General features: G+C 35.3%; 1 protein-coding gene across 2 annotated transcripts in view; it reads left to right on the top strand.

The window, feature by feature from the left end:
* Positions 1-156: 156 nt before the first annotated feature.
* Positions 157-21,919, top strand: part of DZIP3 (DAZ interacting zinc finger protein 3) — a 121,408-nt gene continuing 99,645 nt past the window's right edge. For both annotated transcript variants that reach the window (XR_014326235.1, XM_082840043.1), the window contains exons 1-4: positions 157-279; positions 12,962-13,063; positions 16,683-16,752; positions 20,136-20,291. Coding sequence is in view for 1 of the 2 variants with exons in the window: in XM_082840043.1 (XP_082696169.1) it covers positions 13,032-13,063; positions 16,683-16,752; positions 20,136-20,291 (258 nt within the window). In the remaining variant the exon portion in view is untranslated. The remainder of the gene's footprint in view (positions 280-12,961; positions 13,064-16,682; positions 16,753-20,135; positions 20,292-21,919) is intronic.

Below are 21,919 nucleotides of genomic sequence, written 5' to 3' on the forward strand. Positions count from 1 at the left end.
TCCGGGAGGCGGGCTGGGAGTTGTCCTTTTAGACCCCCTGATCCGAAAAGCCGCGAGGTTTCAGTTCGAGATCCCGTGAAGACGAGACATCTCGCGAGAAGTGCAATTGCGGCTCCACCTGTGAAGGGGCGGTGGGTCGGTGGGACGCCCGGGGGGTCCCTGTTAATCAGTGCGGTCTGTTTGCGTTTGGTTCCTCGGCCTTCACGCTGGATGGCCAGTTTTTCCTTTGTTCATCATCCTCTACCTGAGAAATGGTCGCTTCCCCCTAGTCTAGACACGGTGAGGAGCTCTGAGGAGGAGAATCTTGGGCTCTAGATTTTGAGGCGGCCTGGGAGGGGCCTCTTTTTAAAACCGCTCATTTGTCCACCCCTTCTACTCAGGAATGTTTGTTTCTTAGAGTAAACCTATGGCCATTCGGATTCGGTGGCAAGTTAGTCATGCCCTTATGATAGTGGTTGTCAAATTTGTTTGAGAAAGCTGGTCCAGGTGACTCCTGAGCCAAGTGTTGCTCCGGAGGGTGTTCTGATTAGCGTCAGTTTTTGTAAGTGAAGGTGCTGTTTTTATCTGGCGTAGTTGATTGTTTTATAAATCTTGGTGTCTAAGGAAATGGCACTGTTCGCGGTTTTTCATTAGAGATAATATTATGCATGTATATATAATGAAATGAGTCAGGCTGGTTCTGGAGCTTTTTGCTTAATGTATGCCAATGTTGAATGAAGCTTTAAAAGCCAATTTGGATAAAATTTTAAGAATAGGGTACACGTCCTTTTAATTAAACCATTTGTCAGAAATCATGTTTTGTCAATTCAAAGAAAGTATTCTACGTCACTGTATTTTTAAAGGCAGGAATTATTTTTATATTAAGTTAAAAATTAAGTCTGAAAGCTTAAAATAATAATTGAGGCGTAAATCATTGGGTAATTAATGTATTTATGCATTTATTCATTCTGTAAACAATTGTATAAAGTGCGCTAAACCTGCCAGTCAGGGAACCGGCTGGGAAGGAACTGTCTAATCAAGGAAATGTACTAAGTAGATCGTGCATATGGAATTCACCGCACAAATTAGAGGCACCATGCAGTTGTGGTAAAGAGTGAAGCCAGGCTGTCTGCTTACCAATCCTAGCTCTGCCTTTTACTATGGGATCCCAGGCAAATTCTCACTGCTTCAGTCTCTTCATAAAGTAAAATTTGACTAACAGTAGTATCTGTTTCATAAAGTTGTTCCTTCAGTAAATAATTAGAGCCTAGAATGTGCTAGGCAGTGGTCTAGGCACTAGATTCAGTGAATAACGTAAAAATCCTATTGTCATAGAACAAAAATCCTACCATTACCTTCTGATAGGGGAAAGAAAAACAAATAACAAGCACAGTAAAGAAAGCGAGATGGAGAAAAAAGATAGAGAATTATTCTTCTAGAGTTATGGTTAAAAGGAAGGGAAATGGGAGGTCAGAATAGAGAAAACAACATTGGAGGAAATATCAGTACTACAAGGAGTTGAAAAAGAGACCTATGCTCTCTAAGGGGAAAGATTTCTAGATAGAATAGCAAGGGCAAAGGCCTTGAAATGGGAGCCTGAGAATGTGTGTAAGGAACAGCAAGGACACCACTATGGCTGGAGTAGAGAGCAAGTGTGAGAGTAGTAGAGATGAAATCATGTCAAGTTATTATAAAATGAGTTAACCAACGAAGAATTTAGAACAGTTGCCTGGCATAGTTATGTTCTCAGCAAGTATTAGTTACATCTTAGTTCCTTGGCAAATACAGTGATAGTAGTTTGGCAGTGTCAGATTTTTCACTAATAATGACAAATGTATCATGATTATCCCCATTTTGACCTGAGGGAAAGGGTCAAAGCTGTTTGCTGTAAGTGCCATCTTTCTTCGAAATCTTGCGTTTTAACTTGAGCAGTCACAAATTTTGCATCTCTTCCATATTTATTTTAATGTAAAATAAGGTCTTTCTCAAAAAATCTTCACCAAAAATTGATGTAAATTTAGTAGGATATACCACTTGTGGTAGCTGTGAGAAGTATCTTTTGTCGGAGATACTTGTGTATCCTAATATGAGAAACAGAGCCATGTTTTAAGACACAAAAAGATGGGAAAGGAGGAGAAGGAGACGAAGCTGGGTCCAAATGACTGAAGGCTTTATTAACCTTGAGCTTGGACTCTATCCTGAATTCAGTGGTGATCTCTGGTTTTAAACTGGGGCCTAATCTAGTTAGGTTTGTGTTTTAGATTGATTACCCTGGTAGCTAGACAGGCTATGATTCTGAGGAGGATAAGACCAGAAGTAGGGAGAATATTTAATATACTGGAATCTTTCCAAAGGATAGCCGAGATAATTGAAGTGGAGAGCAAAAAGATGACAAATTTGAGAAATATATATGAGGTGGAATAGGCAGGACTTAGTGACTGATTTCAAATGTGAAGAGTGAGGAGAGGGATGAAACTAGAAGGGATTCCAGGTTTCTAGGTTGGGTGATAGAGAAGATATAGAAACTGCTGAGGTAGTCAATATTAAGTATTCAGGTTGTATTTTATGTTCAATGAAATTTAATATAGCTTATCATATAGTCTTGTACCATTTTCATTAAATTTATTCCTGGGTATTATATAATTTTTGTTACTGTGAGTGGGTTCTCTTTTTCTCCTATAAATTTTTTATTTGTTATTGCTACTGTTAAAAGAGAAACTGATTTTTGGTATATCTTTTATCCAGCCTACTGACTAAAATTCCTCATTGATTCAGTTTTGCTTCCTCTCTTAGATTTTCTAGCTGTATATCATCTGCAAATAATAATTTCATCCCTTCCAATATTTGTTCTTATACTTTATTTCATTAGTGTAATCTTTAAAGTATGGAATAATCATAATGATATTAAACATCGTAGTCTTATTACTTAATTGAATGGGAATGACCAGTATTTTAACACTTAGTATAATTTGTGCTATTGGCGTGAGATAAATATTCTTTAAAATGTTTTGGCGATTGCCCTTTATACCAGTTTTATTTAAAGATTTGCTGAAATGTCTGCTAAAAAAATTATTAAATGATTATATATCTTATTTTTCCCTTTAAAATGATAATGCAGTGGATTATATTGATTTTATTTTTAGGATAATAATAGCTAACACATATTGAGGATTTGCCATGTGCCAAGCACTGTTCTAAGAACTTAACTGTTTAATCTTTATAATGTCATGCTTTAGGTACTATTATGATCTTCATTTTACAGACGGAAAAAAATGAGAGCGAGGTGAAGTAATTTACCCAAGGTCACACAAGAAGTAGTAGCAAACCTTATATTTGCTATGCCGCAGATATTTTATTCAGGATTTTATATTTATGTTTGGGAGAATTTAAAATAAATTTTCTTTATTCACTCTTTTGGAATTTGGATTGTATGTTACTTTTGAAAAATGAATTGGAAATTTTCCATCTTTTTTTCTATGCTGTAGAAAAATGAGAATCAAATAGAATCATTTGATCCTTGTAGATTACGTACAACTGGCCTATAAAATCAAGCTTGATAGCTTATTTCGTGGTAGATCTTTAGAAAATATTTGAATTTGTAATATGGTTATTGATCTGATAATTTTTTCTATCTTCTTGTGTTAGCTTTGGAAATAAAAATTTTTAACATACCAACTATTTCTCTAAATTTGAAAATTTATTGATGTAAAGTTACATCAGTATACAATAATTCTCTTAATCTCTTCTTTGTAGATTTGAATTTCCATTTTCATTATAATGTTATCTGTTTTCTTAGTGGGGCTTTCCAGGGGTTTGTCTATTTTATTCAGCTTTTCAAGAAGCAACTTTGGTTTTATTAAATTTTTTTTTCCTTCAGAATCACTAATTTTACTTTTATCTTGAAAAATTTCATCCATATAAATATATTTTTCTTTTATTTGTTCCTTTTATAATTTTTTAAAAGTTGAAGACTTAGTATATTTCCATACTATATTTTTTATTAAAGATTATTCATGCCAGAAAAATTTAAAAAGACAGTAGCTAAAGTGAGCATCCACATTGTAGTTAAAAAAGTTTAATTATTTTAATCATTCTGGTAAATATTTTTTAAATGCTAATATTCATTCATTTATCAAATATTCACTGAATGCTAGTTATTTTTCAAAGGTCCTAGAGTCTGTTGGGAAAGTAGCAAACCAGAATAAGTGCTTTTCAAGAGAAATAGAATGCTGTAGGAACACATATTTTTTTAAGGCAAAATATTAAGTATCCAATTCCTTCATCAAGGAGTGGCATGAAATCCCTCTTCTTTGTACATTTTTATTCCTGTCTGTTCTTTGTATTTGATGTAGGTATTTTTCCTAATTTATAGTTCAGGAAACACATTTAAGGGAGTTAAGCAAAATTTGCTTAGGAGCTTACAACTCAAGGGCTGGGAAGCTCCTTTATTTCTTCTGGAAAAACTTTAAAAGAGCATATCTTCAATGCTGAATAGTAAAATGGATTTTTTTAATGTCTCATTACCAGGTTTTAAGTCATATTAGATAAATCATACTGTATGATTCATGAACTGTACGTATCATGAACTGTATGTGTTATAAACTGTATTTTTGATGAATGTGCAGAGTTTGTAGAATACTGAATATTGTACTAAGGGAATTGTATCAGATGTGTGAACACAGAGCTGACTGTTAATTCATTTACCCACCATATATTTAATGCTAGCTTGAGTGGCATGTACCTTTCTAGGTTCTGGGGGTACAGCAGTGAATCAAATAGACAAAAAATGTCTACCCAAGTAGAGCTTTTATTTTAATGGGAGATATAGCAAAAAAAAAAAAGAGATATAAGTAAAATATATTAACATTAGTAATAAGTGCAGTATAGGAAAAAACAGGGAAGGGGGATAGGAAATACCAGAGTCAGGATGGAGAATTGCAATTTTAGTTAGGGTGGAGTATTGATCAGTATTTGCTGCATAACAAATCACCTCAAAACTCAGTGGTTAAAACCATGAACATTTATTTCTTGGTCTGTGGGTTGAGTGCAGTTAGTCTGATCAAGGCATGACTTGGCTGGGTAGCTCTGCTTTAGCTGTTTTGTGGGGTAGGGGAGATATCTTGAGCTAAATTTCAGTTATGACAAGGTGTCTACTAGACATCTGGGAGCTATTGATTGGGCTGTTGAATATATTATTTGTAGTTAAGGGAGAGGTCAAGGCCAGAGATAAAAATTTAAAGCCTGGAGACTAAATGATATAGGGTGAGTAGGATAGAAAAGACTGAACCCCAAAGTACTTAAGTATTTAGAGGTTGGAGAGATGTGAAGAACCAATAAAAAATACTGAGAAGTAGTTGCCGGAGGACAGGCGACCTATCTTGACCCCATGGTTGTCTATAGGGATCCATCTTAGCTGCAGTATCTGGGCTGCTTTGACTTCTAAAAAAAGACTCTAGGTCAACAAAGAAGGAAGTCTTAATCTACATACAGGTTCACTCTTCTGCCTTCAGAGGCCTTGAACTATGCAGAAGGATGGGTGGCTTCATTCTTTAAATTAATATTGCATGCTTAAAGTACACCAGGTACTAGGCACTGGGGATGTAGCAAGGGATTTAGAAAAAGAAAAAAAATTTTCCTGACTTTGGGAATTCCATGCTAGTGAGGGCATGAGGCCAAATCTAAAACTAAGAGCTTATTCAATAGGCATAAACAGCAGAACGGAAATTCCATTGGCCCAGGTTCCAAAGATTCAAGGCAAAGAAATCAGTGGTAGAAAATTGGCAGAGGTCTAGGCATGGGGTCATTTGGATACTGTGTCCCCACTATGGTTAAAACAATTCAAATATGTACTAATATTAAATTGATTTTACCCTTTATACAGAGCCAGGAAACAGTCTGCACAGTTAATCTCAACTCTGAATTTTCAGAAATTTCAGCCAGAAAACCTAAATAAACCAAAATTATTCTCCCTTTGTAATTATTCTTCTTCCTGTTTTCTCTCCCAACTATCAAGTATTATGATTAAGCTAATTTGCCAAACCATGAAATTAACTTTCTTACTTTTCAGACAGTTCATGATTTTTTAATGTACATTTCACAGACTTCAACTCTAGATTAAGAATACAAGGTTTGGATAATTTGGGTAAATGTTTTATCCCGCATTTTCACATCTAATTTCATAGCCCCAAATCAGAAGTTTTCCTTTTAAAAAAAAAAAGGTACTATCCATTGTTTCTGAATCTAATTTTACAGATAAGTAAAGATGAAAATGACATACTTTTGTTTTAAGTTAAGGTCTGGTAATCATTTTTAATTATAACTAGTATTTGTTGAAAGCCTCCTTTGTGCAGAGCAGGGCCCTTTGCATATCTCATTTAAAAATTTCTAGTCTTTTAGGAAATAGATATTATCAAGTTCATGAAATGGGTATATATCTGTTTCCTGAATTAAAATGTGAAGTCATTTTCTGACACAGGGCTGTCCAAAGTAGAATATGCACACCTGAGATATGTGAAACTGACTGTTAGGGTGTGCGAACAAATATTAGAACTTTACTTTTTGCTTTTTTTTTTTTTTTTTTTTTTTTGCGGTACACTGGCCCCTCACTGCTGTGGCCTCTCCCGTTGTGGAGCATAGGCTCCGGACTCGCAGGCTCAGCGGCCGTGGTTCACGGGCCCAGCCGCTCCGCGGCATGTGGGATCTTCCCGGACCCGGGCACGAATGCGTGTCGCCTACATCGGCAGGTGGACTCTAAACCACTGTGCCACCAGGGAAGCCCCTTTTTGCTTATTTTAATCTCATTTTGTAAATTTTATATTATAGTAGTACCTACAATAGCATGAATAGCATAAATGAATTGCTAGTCATATATTTTCAGTGTATTCATATATCTTCAGAATTTACTGCTTTAGAAGTATGTGATCAAAAAAATTGGGGACTTCTCCAAAATCTTTAACCTTGACAGAGAATCAAGTTGGATTTGGGTAGGGTCGTTGGTGGTGGGAGAGTCAAGTACATATTGTATTCTCCATTCCATTCTTGATTATCATCTCCACGTGTCATGTCTTTACAGTCTGTCTTGTTTCCTTTCTTTCCCATTATTGTCTACCAACTGTTATGACAACATAATATTTTTAAATTGCTGAAAATATTCCACTTTTGGAGAATTTGCTTAGGGGTAACATACGGTCCTTCTAACAGTCCAAGCTACATTTTTGAACAGCATGGTTTTGGCAGTGCTATCTGTAAATAACCTGAAACTGATGGGTAGTTTAATATTTGGAATTTTTTTTCAGGTAAATTCTAACCTGTGCATATTTTTGTAGGTATAATACATTCCATATATTTTTAACAAATTAATGTATATATTCTGTAGGTTTGCTTGTGTAAGTCCAGGAATAGTGACTGAATAGATCTGAAGAGAATCAAATACCTGCTTCAGACAAGATGCTAATTTTGGCAAGGATGTTCCCTATATTGGCAGATTTATAAATATGGGGCATTGGGTATGCATTGCAAGTTTCTTGCTTCCTGGTATAAACTGCCAGATAATGCTAACAATGATCTTTGCTAAATGGCAAGAGCTGAGATGGACAGTGAGTACCCTGATATTTTGGGGCAGAAAATATGTTTGGTTTCTGATAACTTTTGCAAAGATTTTCCAACCATTGTCTCTCAGTCCTGGAGTTTGCTTAAGCAAACTATGTATTTTTTCCTTGTGGGAAAATAGTGTTTTGGCCTCCCTTGCCTAGGTATGTTCATTTTGAGGCCTTGCCAAGAACCTAAACAAATACAAAATGGAAGAAATTAATGGAAAATTAGAAAATGAAATAATCAGTATATTTCGCCTATTCTTCACACAGCTGATAAACTAATGGTACAACCTCAACCTGTTATTCTTTGAGTTTAACCTGATGGCCCTAGCCCTTCTTGTTTACCTGCATCTATCTAACATGTGAGAAATAGACTTTGAGAGTGCTAGAGCCATAGAACACCTGCTTTACTCCTTTCAAAGCCACCGAGAATGGCTGTTGCTGCTTGGCTAGCAGATATAGTCAGATCAGTAATGGTTAAAAGTTTGGTTTTAAGGAACTCCCATCAAAATGTCTTGAGTTATTCCTAGAAAATGTCCTCTTCATATTTTTTTCAGCCTTGAACTGGTTACTGTACTTCTCATATGTAGCTAAAACATCTCACATCTCAACTTTAAGGAGTGTTTTGGAATTCTTTTGGTAAAATCTAGCAGAAGCGATAACTAGCATTATCAGGGTTTTCTTTATTAACAGACCATGAACTTCTGGAGTACATTTAATTCAGTGCTGAAATAGTAAATTCAGCTTTTAAAATAGATTTTAAAATTTTACCAAGTTGCATGTTCAAGATTGTTTATTGCAACTTTGTTTATCATAGCAAAAAAAAAGCAAACCCACAAACACACACAAACTGGATACAATGTATTTATCAATAGTGGTCTGGTAAAATGATAAATTTTTAACAACGGCATATTATGCAGTTTAAAGAATATGGCAGATGAATATGTGCTGATGTGAAAAATGCAAAGTGCTGAACATATGCAAACTAAGCTGCCATTTGTACCATATGGGATATATTTGAAAAAATTTTTTGTCCCAATTCTTAAAGTCTCATTATTACCATTCCTTTTCATACAATAGCTTTTCTCTAAGGTAGAGAATTGTAAGAAAAGTGAACTAATTTCGCCACAAATTTAAACAAAATTAAATCAAGATGATGATAGGAACACTTACATAGTCCTTACTATGTGCCAGGTACTGTTCAATTACATGTTTTAAACATTTACTCTTCACAACAACCCTGTGAAGCATGGATAATCTTTATCCACATTTTTCAGATGAGGAAACTGAGATGTTAATTCCACACAAGGTTGCATGGCAAATATGTGTCGAAGCTGAGTTACATACCCTTGCAGACTGGCTCCAATGTCTCTGTGCTCTTAACTACCAATTCTATATGCATCCTCTCAACTTACTTTTGACATTGATGGAAACTAAATGAGATACTTTGTCATTTTTCTTTCTTGTAGACAAATGATTTGTTGTGTTTATATAATACATGATACCTAATAACAGGATGGTCCTATTTTTATTGCTGAAAACAATCTGTTATATGTTCTTTTAATTAACCTTTCATTTTAACTCGTTCATTTAGGTAGGTAGTTCTCAACTGTGGAGAATTTTGTGCCCTAGAGGACATTTGGCAGCGTTTGGAGACATTTTTGCTTGTCACAGTGGGGCTGAGAGATGGAAGATAGTTGCTACTGTCATCTACTGGATAGCTAGGGATGTTGCTAAACATCCTAAAAATGCATAGGATAACTTTGCGTAACCAAGATTTATCCAGCCCAAATGTCAGTAGTGCCAAGAAACCCTGATTTAGTTGGCATAAGGAAAGTTCTCTATAATTGGACTCCTGTCCTGGAAAATACCAAGTATATTATTTTGTTTTCAAGCTAGTAGCACTGAGAAAAGCAAACTTTATTTTTACTGTTTTTTACACTGATACTTTTCACTTTTCCCACCTGGCATTGTGTGATATGTAAGTGCCAGAGCTGACAAGGGTAGCAAATTCATGGGACCATGGAACATCACCCACACATTGAAATGTAACCTTGTTGGCCAATTAGAGCCTCTAACTTGGTCAGGTGACTTAAGATGATCATTTGAGTGGATTTAAAGGCAATGTACTTATATAATATACAGTTTAGGGAGGTGACAGGAGTGCTACAAGGTAAATGTTCAAATGAATGATTGAAAAATTATAAACAAGAGCTGTGCCTACTTTGATGTGAATATGCACAGCTTTAAAAGTAGGGAAAGAAAAGCCTTTACAATTTAAAAAAAGCTTGTTATAATTTCATTAGGTAAGAGGAAAAGTGGTAACTGGAAGCTCAGAGGGAGCAGTAAGAAAGGTATTTTACTGTTTCAAGAAATGGATGGCAGTACCTTATTTTTCAACCAGTAAAACAGCCTGCAGATAAAATCATTTTGGTTGGTGGGTAAAGGTGTGCTGTAAATTGACACTGAACTTTAACTTGCCCTATGATCAACCAGCCAGAACCTGAATAGTTCCTGCGGAAGAGCTGTTTCTCAATTCCAGGAAGGCAGAGTAAATGTTAAGTTTCCTGCTGACAGGGAAAGTCTATTGAAATGAATACACCAGGGGAAACTGGATTCACCATTTCTCCCATGTTAACACTGATTTTAAAGGTTTCCTTCAGCCTCTTCTAGAATGGTAAGGGCTTCGGATTATTTCAGAAATACAGTGGTAACGTTTCAGGCTGGCTGCTTCCTTTCTGTTGCTAGGCACTTACACCTTCATTCCCAGCAGAGGCTGTAAAGTGCTACTGCTGCCACTGTTGCCGGTAGGGCTTGCCACACATATCAGCTCAGCTTCTGGGAAATGATGGGATTGATGATCCTCCTCTGGAAAACCTTTCATCACAGAGATTCACATCAGGTTGTATTTTAAAGCAGGCTGAAAAAGAAAGCCATTAGCCTTTCTTAACTCTTAATTCAGGATCCAAATAGCTTCTGATTTATTGATTAATTAATTTTATATCTTTTTCTTTTTCAAGCTGAACACTGAATAGCTTAGCATAGGCCTTCCATCCTCTCTGCCTTGTTGCCAGAGGATTTTCCTCCTTTCTCTTCAGCCTCACTGTGATCTGTGCAAACAGCTACTAACTGAAGGAGAGCTTATTAGAAGGGGAATTATCCATGTCTGAGCTTTTAAATTCTGAAAATGAGAGGATTGTTTTGTCTGGAAAAGGCACACGTTTGTATGCTCTGGCTATGAAATAATGCCTGTTACTTTTTATTAAAATAACCAGGGAGGTTAAGGAAACCATAAAAGAAAAAGTTTGATCACAGTCCTATAATTCTCAAAGCCATGCCCTTTTCTGTACAGCTTTATTAAAGAAATGAAGCAGATCTGATTTAGTGTGAAAGAATAACAAGGTTTGTCCAACCTCTCTCTGCTTCATTATGGGCTCTAGGTTGTATATTTCAACAGTATTTGAATAGAGAATGCAAATTTTAATAGGCATATGACTTTGTATACTGAGTTTTTAAAATAAGACTAAAAGTACAAAATAAGGTACAGAACTAGATTCTGAATAGGTGAATTATATTCATACTGACAGCAAGAAGTGTTTTATTAGGGATGGGCAAGAAACTAAGAGGTGTTAGAAAGCTCCATTTTAAATGAGGGAATTTAGTGTGAGTCTGTGTGTGTGAATCTTTGCACTTGTGTTTTGATTAAGAAGTATCAGCTAACATTGAATTGTTGGAGAATTACCCTTGTTTCTCCAGCCTTTCTGTGTAACTGAGAGCTGATGTGAGTCAAATACAGAAAATAGCTAGTATCATGATTAGGAATACTTGTTTTTCATATGATCCCCTCAGAACTTTTAGCCCTTACACCAGGAACTGAGTTGTTCCCTCCCCATAAGTTTGTTAATGATAGGATACTCAACCCTAAAGGCTTAGGATGGTTCAGGTCCTACAGTTCTTTCTTCCCCTCTATGTGTTTTTGGCTTTTTCTGACTTTTTTGGGAGACTCGGCCTCATTTAAATCAATGTTCCTTTGAGTAAATACAATCTGAATTCTTAACAGGTGACTTACAGATGATCTTGTGGAATATATTTTCTTGATTTAAGAATTACCTCTGCTGAATTGCCTTTTAGTAATGGGCCTCCAAAAGCTCTATCAATCTAATTTATGGGTGTATATTAATATGCTGTTAGAGAAACTGGCTACCCAGTTACTGAAATAAATAAGCAGTCTAGAGGCAACAAATGAGAAACTTTATCCAGTCTTGTGCTTGGCAGCAAGGCACTCTAGGTCTGTTTTATTTATGCTGTTGCTGCCACTTTCTTTTCTTTTTTCTCATCATTTCTTTCTTTGCCCCAGAGCACCAAGCAATAGTTTTACCTGCTTTCACTCTAACACTTCCTGGGCTTATGTACAGTGGGATCAGAAAGGGAAGTCAGTCTAACAGAGGGCAATGGAGTTTGGAGGCTTGAACTCTCAGCAAAAGAGATCAAATGGAACTAATTTTAGAAGAATTGGTCTTGGGGTAGTTAAATAGAGAGCAATATAAATAAATAGATATGCTAATAATACACTATTCCTCTTTGTTTTCATTTATTTTGCCTCAGTATTTTTTTTTTCCTTCAGGAAATATCCACAACATCCATTGATATCTGAACTAGAAAATATGCAAGAGTTCTTTACATCCCACCTCTCTTATTAATGGAGATAGATAGATAATCATACAATTTTTGGGAAAAGTAGCTAAATGTTATTTTTAGACTAAAAGAAAATAAAACAATGAGTGCTATCAAGATTGTGTTAAAGAGAAACTTCTTATACCTCTGGGAAATACATTATTACAAACCATTTGGGAAGCCATTTAGCAATATGCACCTAGAGGCCTAAAATATTTGTGTCTTTTGACCTAGGAATTCTATTTCTGATAATTTACTGTAAGGAATTAATCATAAATATAGAAAAGCCTTCATAGGCAGTGTAGTTTATCACAATACTAATTTATAATGAAAAAAAGTGAAACAATCTTAATGTCCAACTGTAAGGAAATGGGCAAGGAAACCCCCGTCAACCAATTGTTATGTAGCCATTGAGAATGTTTACTAGGAGTATAAAATAACATGAAAGATGCTTTTGATATAGTGTTCAGTGGTGAAAAATGTAATGTTGAATATTCCCTATTCAATATGATTACAAATTGGTAAGATATATCTATGCTTGGAAAATATTAAGTATATTAAAATATAGGTAGTGATTTATGTTTAGATGATGAAACTGTGATTTTTGTTTGATAGCAGTTTCAAAATTTTCTTTAATGATTATGTACTATTTAGATAGTGGGAAGAAAGAATGAAATCCCTCTACCTTCCCACTAAAAGTATTACTTTCCTTACAGCTTTAAACAGCAGTCGTAAAAGTCAGTCTGCAACCTTTGAAATAAAACTTGCAAGAGAATATTGTGCAGCATGGATTCTCTACCAGAAGAACTTTTTGTGAGGTAAGGGATGGGTTGACAAAAAACCAACTGCAGTTGTTGCATTTTGAAGACACGACATTGGTCTTTTTCACATAACTTTGGGAAGCTAGTGTGAATGAGATACCCTTATGTTTCAAGACAATTTAGCAATTTTGATTAGTGGGGGATGTAAACTGGGTAAAATCTAATTTTAGAAAATTTCTCTAAGGACCACACCCTGGTAAATAGCTAAGAATTGAAAGATGTACCATAGCTTGCCACACCTGGGCCATTCTCAACAAAGTAATGTTTTATTTATCATTTAACAAGCACTTACATAGACTTACCAACATTAACTTATATAAACTTCATAACAACTCAGTGAGGTGGATACTATTATTATTCCCATTTTATAGAAGGTAACCTAAGTGTAACATAGAAGACTACTGAGTGGTTCAGCTGGGCGTAGGCTAAATGTCCATCTGTCCCCTCAAATTAGGGAAAGTTCAGCTTGCTTGTACCTCTCCCATATAATACTAAAGAGCAGGTTAGTATTGGAGATCTCCTTGCCGCCTTTCACTGTCTCATATAATAAGCAATGTGTTGTTTTACAAGTATTTACTTACCTCCATTGTACTTAGGGAATAAAGACTAAGACAAAATGTATGTACTGAGAGAGAATTATAACATAGTAGGAAGATATATAAAAAGTTATTTTATCTTTAGGCAAAATGCATGCCTAAGTGTTATAGTAGAAATGCTGTGGCTATATATAGAAAGCAACAATAATTATTGAGTGGGGTTCAGTGGGTTTCCACAAGGTGACATTCGAACTGAACTTTAAAGGATAAAAGTGGCTTTTGATGGGTGTAGAAACAGAGCAGATGGGAGGTCATTTGGCTGAGGAAACAGCAAGAAAAAGTATTTAAGATAAATTCTTGGGGAGGATTTTGACTCCTGGTAAGGAGTTTAGCTTTATTTTGTACAGAGCCATTGACATTTGAAGAAGAGAAATGAAATTTTACACTGTATTTTGGGAAGACTACCTCTGTTGATAGTGGGAAGGATGACAAGATATGACAATTGTAATAGCTCAGGAAGTAGTTAATGAAGGCTTGTATGATAGGAATAGTAAATAGTAAGAGAGGAAGGATTTACAGAACTAGAATCAACAGAATTCTTTGACTACTTAAATGTGAGAAAAGGGGCAAAAGAGTAGTAGAGTTGGTTTGAAAGTTTCTAATGACCAGAAGGAAATATTTCTATTTCCTTCTAACATTAGCTAATATGAGGATCACAAAAGGAGACAGGTTTAATGTGTGTTGAGAAAGTAAGAGAGGACAGATAATGAGTTCAGCTTTGGACATGAGCCAGACTGAGGTGTCGCTAAGATATTCTTATGGAGATTGTCGAGTAGGTGGAAGGAAATGTGTAGCTGTAGCATCAAAGAATGATTAAGTCTGCAGAAATAGATTTGTGAATCATTAGAATGGGGTGCTATTTGAGTTCATGGAAGTTTGCTCATTTATTTGTTTTTATATTTATTCATTCAATAACTATTTGAGTGCCTACTTTATGTCAAATATTGGGCTAGAGACTTGAAGGTAAGGTAGTTCAATAAGAAGGACCTGAATCCTATCTAGGAGTGTTTACTCATGGGCATAAATGAGATTAATTTAAGTAGAAAATGTACTAAGAAAAAAGAGGGCTAAAAATGGAACATTACTGTATACTATATATATTCAATATTTCAGGTATATTGTTATACCAAAATTTCAGCTTCTCCCAGCAGCAGAATAAAGTACACAGGTGGTAAAAGTAGCAGAATAGCAAAAGAAAAATACTAGTCTTGCACTTAGTTTTAGCTTTGCTGCTTTCTAGTGTATGACCTCTCTGGGCATTAATTTACCCATCTACAAAATAAAATAGCCTGCCATATATGACCACTGATGTACCTTCCTGTTCTAATACATGGGGAGCATGGTTTGATAGTGTTAATGTAAGCAGTTCTATATTAAATATTATTAAAATAATAGATGAATAAGGTAAATGAAAGGAAGAGAGATAGCCAGTGGTACAAACTGAGAAGTGGAGAGCTGGAGGGGCTAGGAGAAGAACCAATAGCAGCGAAGGATGTGGAGGTTTTCAAGGAGGGGCGGAGTATATGATGGATAATGTTAAGTAATGCAGAAAAGGTAGGTAGATTGAAGAGCTAAGACAAAGCTATTGTAGTAGCAGATACGATTTCATTAGCAACTTTTACTAGAGCAATTTCAGTGTTGGGGAGGCAGTACAGATGAATTAAGTTTTTATATCAAAATTTGTTATGGAACCTATGGAAACTATAGAAGCTCATGTTCCACACGTTTGATTAAGAAGCTCTGAAGTAGAGTTTGGACATCTGGATATTGCCAAAGCTTCACAGGTGATTTTAATATGCATCTGGGACTGAGAACTACTGGGTTAAGGAGTGAATTATCATGAAATGGAGTTAGCAAGTAGAGTATCCATTTTGAGTACCTTTTGTACTCTTAAACATGGAGAGGCTTCAGAATACTGCTGCAGTATTTTTCATTCCTTGATAACACAGTTCCTTGTGTTCCTTTTTGTAGTGGGGCTTAGAAGTGTAGGAAGAAACAGTTAACAGGTTTCTCTTTACCATGATATTTTAAAGAGCACTGAGACTCATACTGTGAAATATTGTTTGTTTGGAACTTTCACTGTGTGGACAATACTGCATTGTTTATGTCTCAGTTTCCTCTGACAAAATCAGCACATAGTAAATGATAAATGATTGTCTGTCAAATGAGTACATAAATATGAAGTAAAATAGGATAATATTTACAAAGTACAATTCTGAATAAGTCAATCAATTGACATAAGTTTCTCACATCAGTTTTATCTCTGCTAGTGTATAAGATTAAGAAAATTATAGAAATCATATATGACCCTATGTTATGGTTCTTCTATTATGAATCCTGTGTCATGGTGCTGTATATAGGCAAAAGCAATTTTATAAATGAATTTTTCCATATAGTAAATAATACTGCATATGTTCACATTTCAAGCCCATGTCAAAAGCAAAACTTGTTATTCCTTTTTATAAAAATAGTTAATAATTTCTAAATATGATATTCTGCCTCAATTTAAAAAGCCATTTTGAAAAACTGGACAATTGCAATGCCAGGAAACTGAAAAAAAAAAAAGATGTCTGTAAGATAGATCCTTTCCAGACCTCAATTATTTTCATAAACACACACACACACACACACACACACACACACACACACACACGTACACACACAAATCAAAACATCAACCTTTGCAGCTTTTTTTTCTTTACATTGAGAAACAGTGCTATAAAGTTATTTTTTCCCATTATTTTGGTCTATTGTGTGTTTGTTAAAGATGAAAAATTTTTTACATCAGCTTTGTATTCTCTCTGCCACTATCCAGTAAGGACATAGCATAATTTCTTTTCTTTAACTTGAGTTCCTAAAGAGATATGGCATCTACCACTATTACCAGTCTTTGATACATATTGTTTACACTTCTGAAACTTTCGGGCAAAAATTCGCATGTCAGATTCTTTACTATTACAGTTTAATTGTGTTCTTTGTAAGGAGATGCTCTGAATATAATGCTTTTTCATTTAAAATAGGGATCTTCCTGTGGAGGAGCAGGCTAAGGAGGAAACCAAGAATAAGGTAGAAAAATCAACGGATCAACTGGTAAGAGACAATGTAGTCAGTTAACTAATGCTTTATGAGAATAGAATGCTAAATCTAATCAATTTAATTATCTGCTAAAAATTTTCCTACCTTAGTGGTCATCACTAAATCTTTCTTTGATAATTGATATTTGTGTCTCAAAGTTATCATTCTAAACACCAATCCTAACTGTCGGTTAAAATTCGTAGATAATTGAATTGACTTGCTCAGAAACATCCCACAATCAATTGTAAGAAATCTCTTATTTGTCTTTTGAAAGCAAAATTCAAACAAAGTGAACACCATACACATAGAAATAACACATACACAGAGAATTTTATTTAGTAAGACATTTCATTGAGTTCTTTCTGAAGTTAATTCTCTTCTTGTTTTTATCATCTTTACTGTCAGAACCTCCAGTTCTAAATGAATAACTGAATTATACACTAATACAAAGCTTTTATTGCCAGTGACAATATACTTTATGGTAGATTAAAAAATACAGAGGGCTTCCCTGGTGGCACAGTGGTTGAGAGTCCACCTGCCGTTGCAGGGGACACAGGTTCGTGCCCCGGTCTGGGAGGATCCCACATGCCGTGGAGCGGCTGGGCCCATGAGCCATGGCCGCTGAGCCTGCGCGTCCGGACGGGAGAGGCCGCAGCAGTGAGAGGCCCGCGGACCGAAAAAAATACAGACACATGTTTGTGAATATCACATGTATTTATGTTTAGTGAAGGATGGATGAGAGGTATTTGTTAGGTTCTTGTTAGTGTAATTTTTACTTTCCACATAGTTTTATATAATGATTGATGTCCATTTGTTAATAAAGGTTATCCAGTAACTTAGGAGGAGAAAAAATATATAAACGTAAAATAACCATAGTATTCACCTGCATGAGGTTATCACTGTAAAAAATTTTGCAGATGAAATATAATATGTTCAATATGTATACTTGGACCGGGGGATTGGATCCAGAAAAGCCATTTCTAGATACAGATTTCGGAATACAGAGGGAAAGGGGGTGGAAACTTTAATGTTAATTTGGCTTAGATGCTAAATCTATTTTGCAAAAATGGATTGAGCATCAAATATTATGACAACTAACTTAAAAATTATAATTGTATTTATAATAAGATTATTTAACAAACAGGAAGCTTATAGTAGTTCCTGTTGAAAAAATTTTATTCATGCCATAATCTTACTTGTGTATCAATTTGGTAATTAGTATTAGATGATTCTGCAATGACTTTTGATTACAGAATTGACCTTTAGTTTGAAATATATGCACTATTGACAGTGGTCATTCTTTTTTTTTTTTAAACATCTTTATTGGAGTATAATTACTTTACTATGGTATGTTAGTTTCTGCTTTATAACAAAGTGAATTAGCTATACATATATCCCCATATCTCTTCCCTCTTGTGTCTCCCTCCCATCCTCCCTATCCCACCCCTCTACGTGGTCAGAAAGCACCAAGCTGATCTCCCTGTGCTATGCAGCTGCTTCCTACTAGCTATCTATTTTACATTTGGTAGTGTATATGTGTCCATGTCACTCTCTCACTTTGTCACAGCTTACCCTTCCCCCTCCCTGTGTCCTCAAGTCCATTCTCTACGTCTGCATCTTTATACCTGTCCTGCCCCTAAGGCCTTCAGAACCTTTTTTTTTTTTTTCTTTTAGATTCCATATATATGTGTTAGCATACGGTATTTGTTTTTTTCTTTCTGACTTACTTCACTCTGTATGACAGTCTCTAGGTCCATCCACCTCACTACAAATAACTCAGTTTCATTTATTTTTATGGCTGAGTAATATTCCATTGTATGTATGTGCCACATCTTCTTTATCCATTCATCTGTTGATGGACACTTAGGTTGTTTCCATGTCCTGGCTATTGTAAGTAGAGCTACAATGAACAGTTTGGTACATGACTCTTTTTGTATTATGGTTTTCTCAGGGTATACACCCAGTAGTGGGATTGCTGGGTTGTATGGTAGTTCTATTTTTAGTTTTCTAAGGAAACTCCATACTGTTCTCCATAGTGGCTGTATCAATTTACATTCCCACCAACAGTGCGACAATGGTCATTCTTTATAAAGGTTTGTTTGGTTATTTTTTAGAAGCTTTTTTTTTTTAACTTTTTGAAAAATTTCAAACCTACAGAAAAGTTGCAAAACTACTACAATGAACACTTATATACTCTTTACTGAGATTTAGCAAACTGTTAACATTTCCTACATTTTTGGATGTAAATATAATGAAGTACCGTAAAATGTAAGATGTGTTTGTTGGGTGTTGTTGGGAATGAAGGAATCTCAATTTAAGACTCAAAACCAGAAGTGGAGAGGAGGAGGAAGAGGAAGAGTAGTAGTCCTGCTGTGGACATTATTGGTTCCTAGTTACTTTCCTGGGTAGTTCCAGGTCTGTTAGAAACCAGGCAGTCACAGTTACCACACACCAGTGACTATTTTGCGTTTTCAGTGACTCTACATGGCCTCTGCAGTAATAACCTGTCTGTTCTCAAATACAGAGGTCAGTGGCTACATATTCATATTCCCAAAGTTTCAGCAGGGTGTAAGGACTGTGGTATCTTGTTAAGGTTTGAAGGAAGGCCATCATCCATCTGTTCCAGGATCTTTATTCATTTCTATTGCCCATTTGTTCCTCACAATTAATGTTAATAGAAAATCCAGCAAGACTTGACTATATAGCTATCAGTTAACCATTAACTACAGCTTTATTAAGTCTGTAGGATCAGTTCCTGAAGTCCCAAGATTATTACTATTTATTCGGCTCTGATTGAATTGAGATTATATGTAGAATCATTATATTATACTAATTTATTTATAATTTAAAGTATTATAACTATTCATTTTCAAATTGCTGTGTTTAGTAGCTGAAACATTAGTCACATAACGTAAAAAGCACTGTTGGATATAGTTTTCATATTATTTTGTAGAATAATCTATTTAATATTTTAAACTTAGCATTTTTTATGCCTTAAATGGACCAATTCAGTACATGTTGTGTTTTTCTCAAGGGCAACCATTTTTTAAGGCTTCACTCACATTTAAGCCTAAAATCATTCATGTTTCCCATACCACCACCATAAAAAAAAGACATAATTATTCCCATCTTAGAATCTATGCTTTGTTTATAACTTTTAAATTCATGTATGATGGCCTTCCTTAGATTAAAGCTTCTTGAGTTTTAGTCTTAAACTTTCAGCTATGTTGTAAGTTCCTTGAGAGCAGAGAGAATGTCTTATTCTTATTGTAGTCTGTCAGAGTGATCTACATATAGCATGTAAAGGAACTTTTTTTAAAAAAATACTTTAGCTGGTTTTAATATTAGAGTAAATTAGAACATGTATAATTGTGTAAATTTTTAATAATGTCTTCTAGGACAAACAGGAAAAGAACATACCTACTGATCTTGTCCCTGTTAACCTGCTATTAGAAGTGAAGAAGTTATTGAATGCAATTAATACTCTACCAAAAGGTGTGGTTCCTCACATCAAGAAGTTCTTACAAGAAGATTTTTCCTTCCAAACTATGCAGGTAAGATCATAATTTGATATTTGGAGCGGAAGTGTAGGTCTGTGTATATGATACACGCTGTTCCTTTACTCTCACACTACTGCCATACTCACAGCACTTCTGACACTAGATGTGTGGGTTTAGTCCCACAACAGTCAATTCTCCAACGTTACCTGGGTGTCCTACAAATCAATTCAATTCTGACACTGTCTACCTGGAGTTAGCAACTGATTCCACAAGTTAAGGGCCCATTCCAAGACTGCTCCCACTTCAGATGCCAATCACCAGTACTAGGTTGCCCCAGTACTTCTGACTGACTGGCTATACATTGGGGTTCCCATGACCCCTCATGAGTGCAGTAATTTGCCAGAACAGCTCACGGAACTCAGGGAAACACGTTGACCAGTTTATTACATGATAAATGATATGATTGATAAAGGATACAGCTGAACAATCACAGGAAGATATACATAGGGCAAGGAAGGGTCTCAAGTGCAGGAGCTTCTCTTCTTTTGGAGTTGGGGTACACCACTCTCCTGGCATGTGCATATGCAAACTGGAAGTTTTCCAAAGCCCATACTTTTAGAATTTTTATGGAGATTTCATCATGTAGGCATGATTAATTATTAATTCAGTTTCCAGCCTCTCTTCCCTCTTTGGGGTATGGTGCTGAAATTTCCAAGCTTCTGATCATGGCTTGGTCTTTCTGGTGACCAAGCCTCCATCCAGAAGCCCACTGAGTGTCACCTCATTAGAACAAAAGACACTCCTATCATCCAGGAAATTCCAAGGGTTTTAGGAGCTCTGTGTCTGGAACCAGAGTCAAAGACCAAATATTGGCAGGAACTGGGGACAGATCAATATATGTATTTCTTATTATATATGCATTTCCTATTATTTTACAATGACTCTTTTCTTTCCTTTTCTTTTCTTTCTTTCATTCATTCTTTCTTTTTTCCCTCCCTCCCTCCTTTCCTTCCTTCTTTTTCCTTCCTTTTCCTTCCTTCCTTCCTGCTTTTTTTCCTTTCTTTCCTTTCTTTCTTTACCATAACAGTGCCACTAAGGTCTTGACATCTCCATCTTATATCTTGTGAAGGGCTTTGGTTTCAGCTTTGACTCTAGACTTTTATTAATTAAATAAAGCTGATGCTAGCCTTTCAAGGATAATGATAGGAATGTGGGTTAGTAGCTTATAAGCTGTTGACTATAAGGTCTAGTGTTTATTCTAATAACTCACAACATGCCACTCTGGGAGAGGAAACTGCTTTCAGTTTTCCTAATTTGTAAAATACTGACAGATTTTTCAAAAATGTAAAATATAAAGAAAAATAATAAGACCTGAATTTTTTAATGAGATAAATATTTTAGAGAATATATTGTCAATTTGCATCTTAGAAATAGTTTTTCTAGATAATAAGTTGTGAAACTTTCAACACAAGATGGGTATCAGTTTGTAAATTAATGGAATTTCCCAAAGTTAAAGAAAATGATCTTCTCTTCTTTGTGACAATTAATTGGGGGGGCGGAGACAGAACACCATAGGTGTCCTGAAAAGGCCACATTTACCTTTTCTGTGAAAGAATATATCATTAATTATTTCCATGAAACAAATTAATACTATTATGATTAAAAATATAAAAAACTCTAAA

Source organism: Leucopleurus acutus (assembly GCF_964270905.1).
Source record: "Leucopleurus acutus genome assembly, chromosome: 5".
Lineage (NCBI taxonomy): Eukaryota > Metazoa > Chordata > Mammalia > Artiodactyla > Delphinidae > Leucopleurus > Leucopleurus acutus.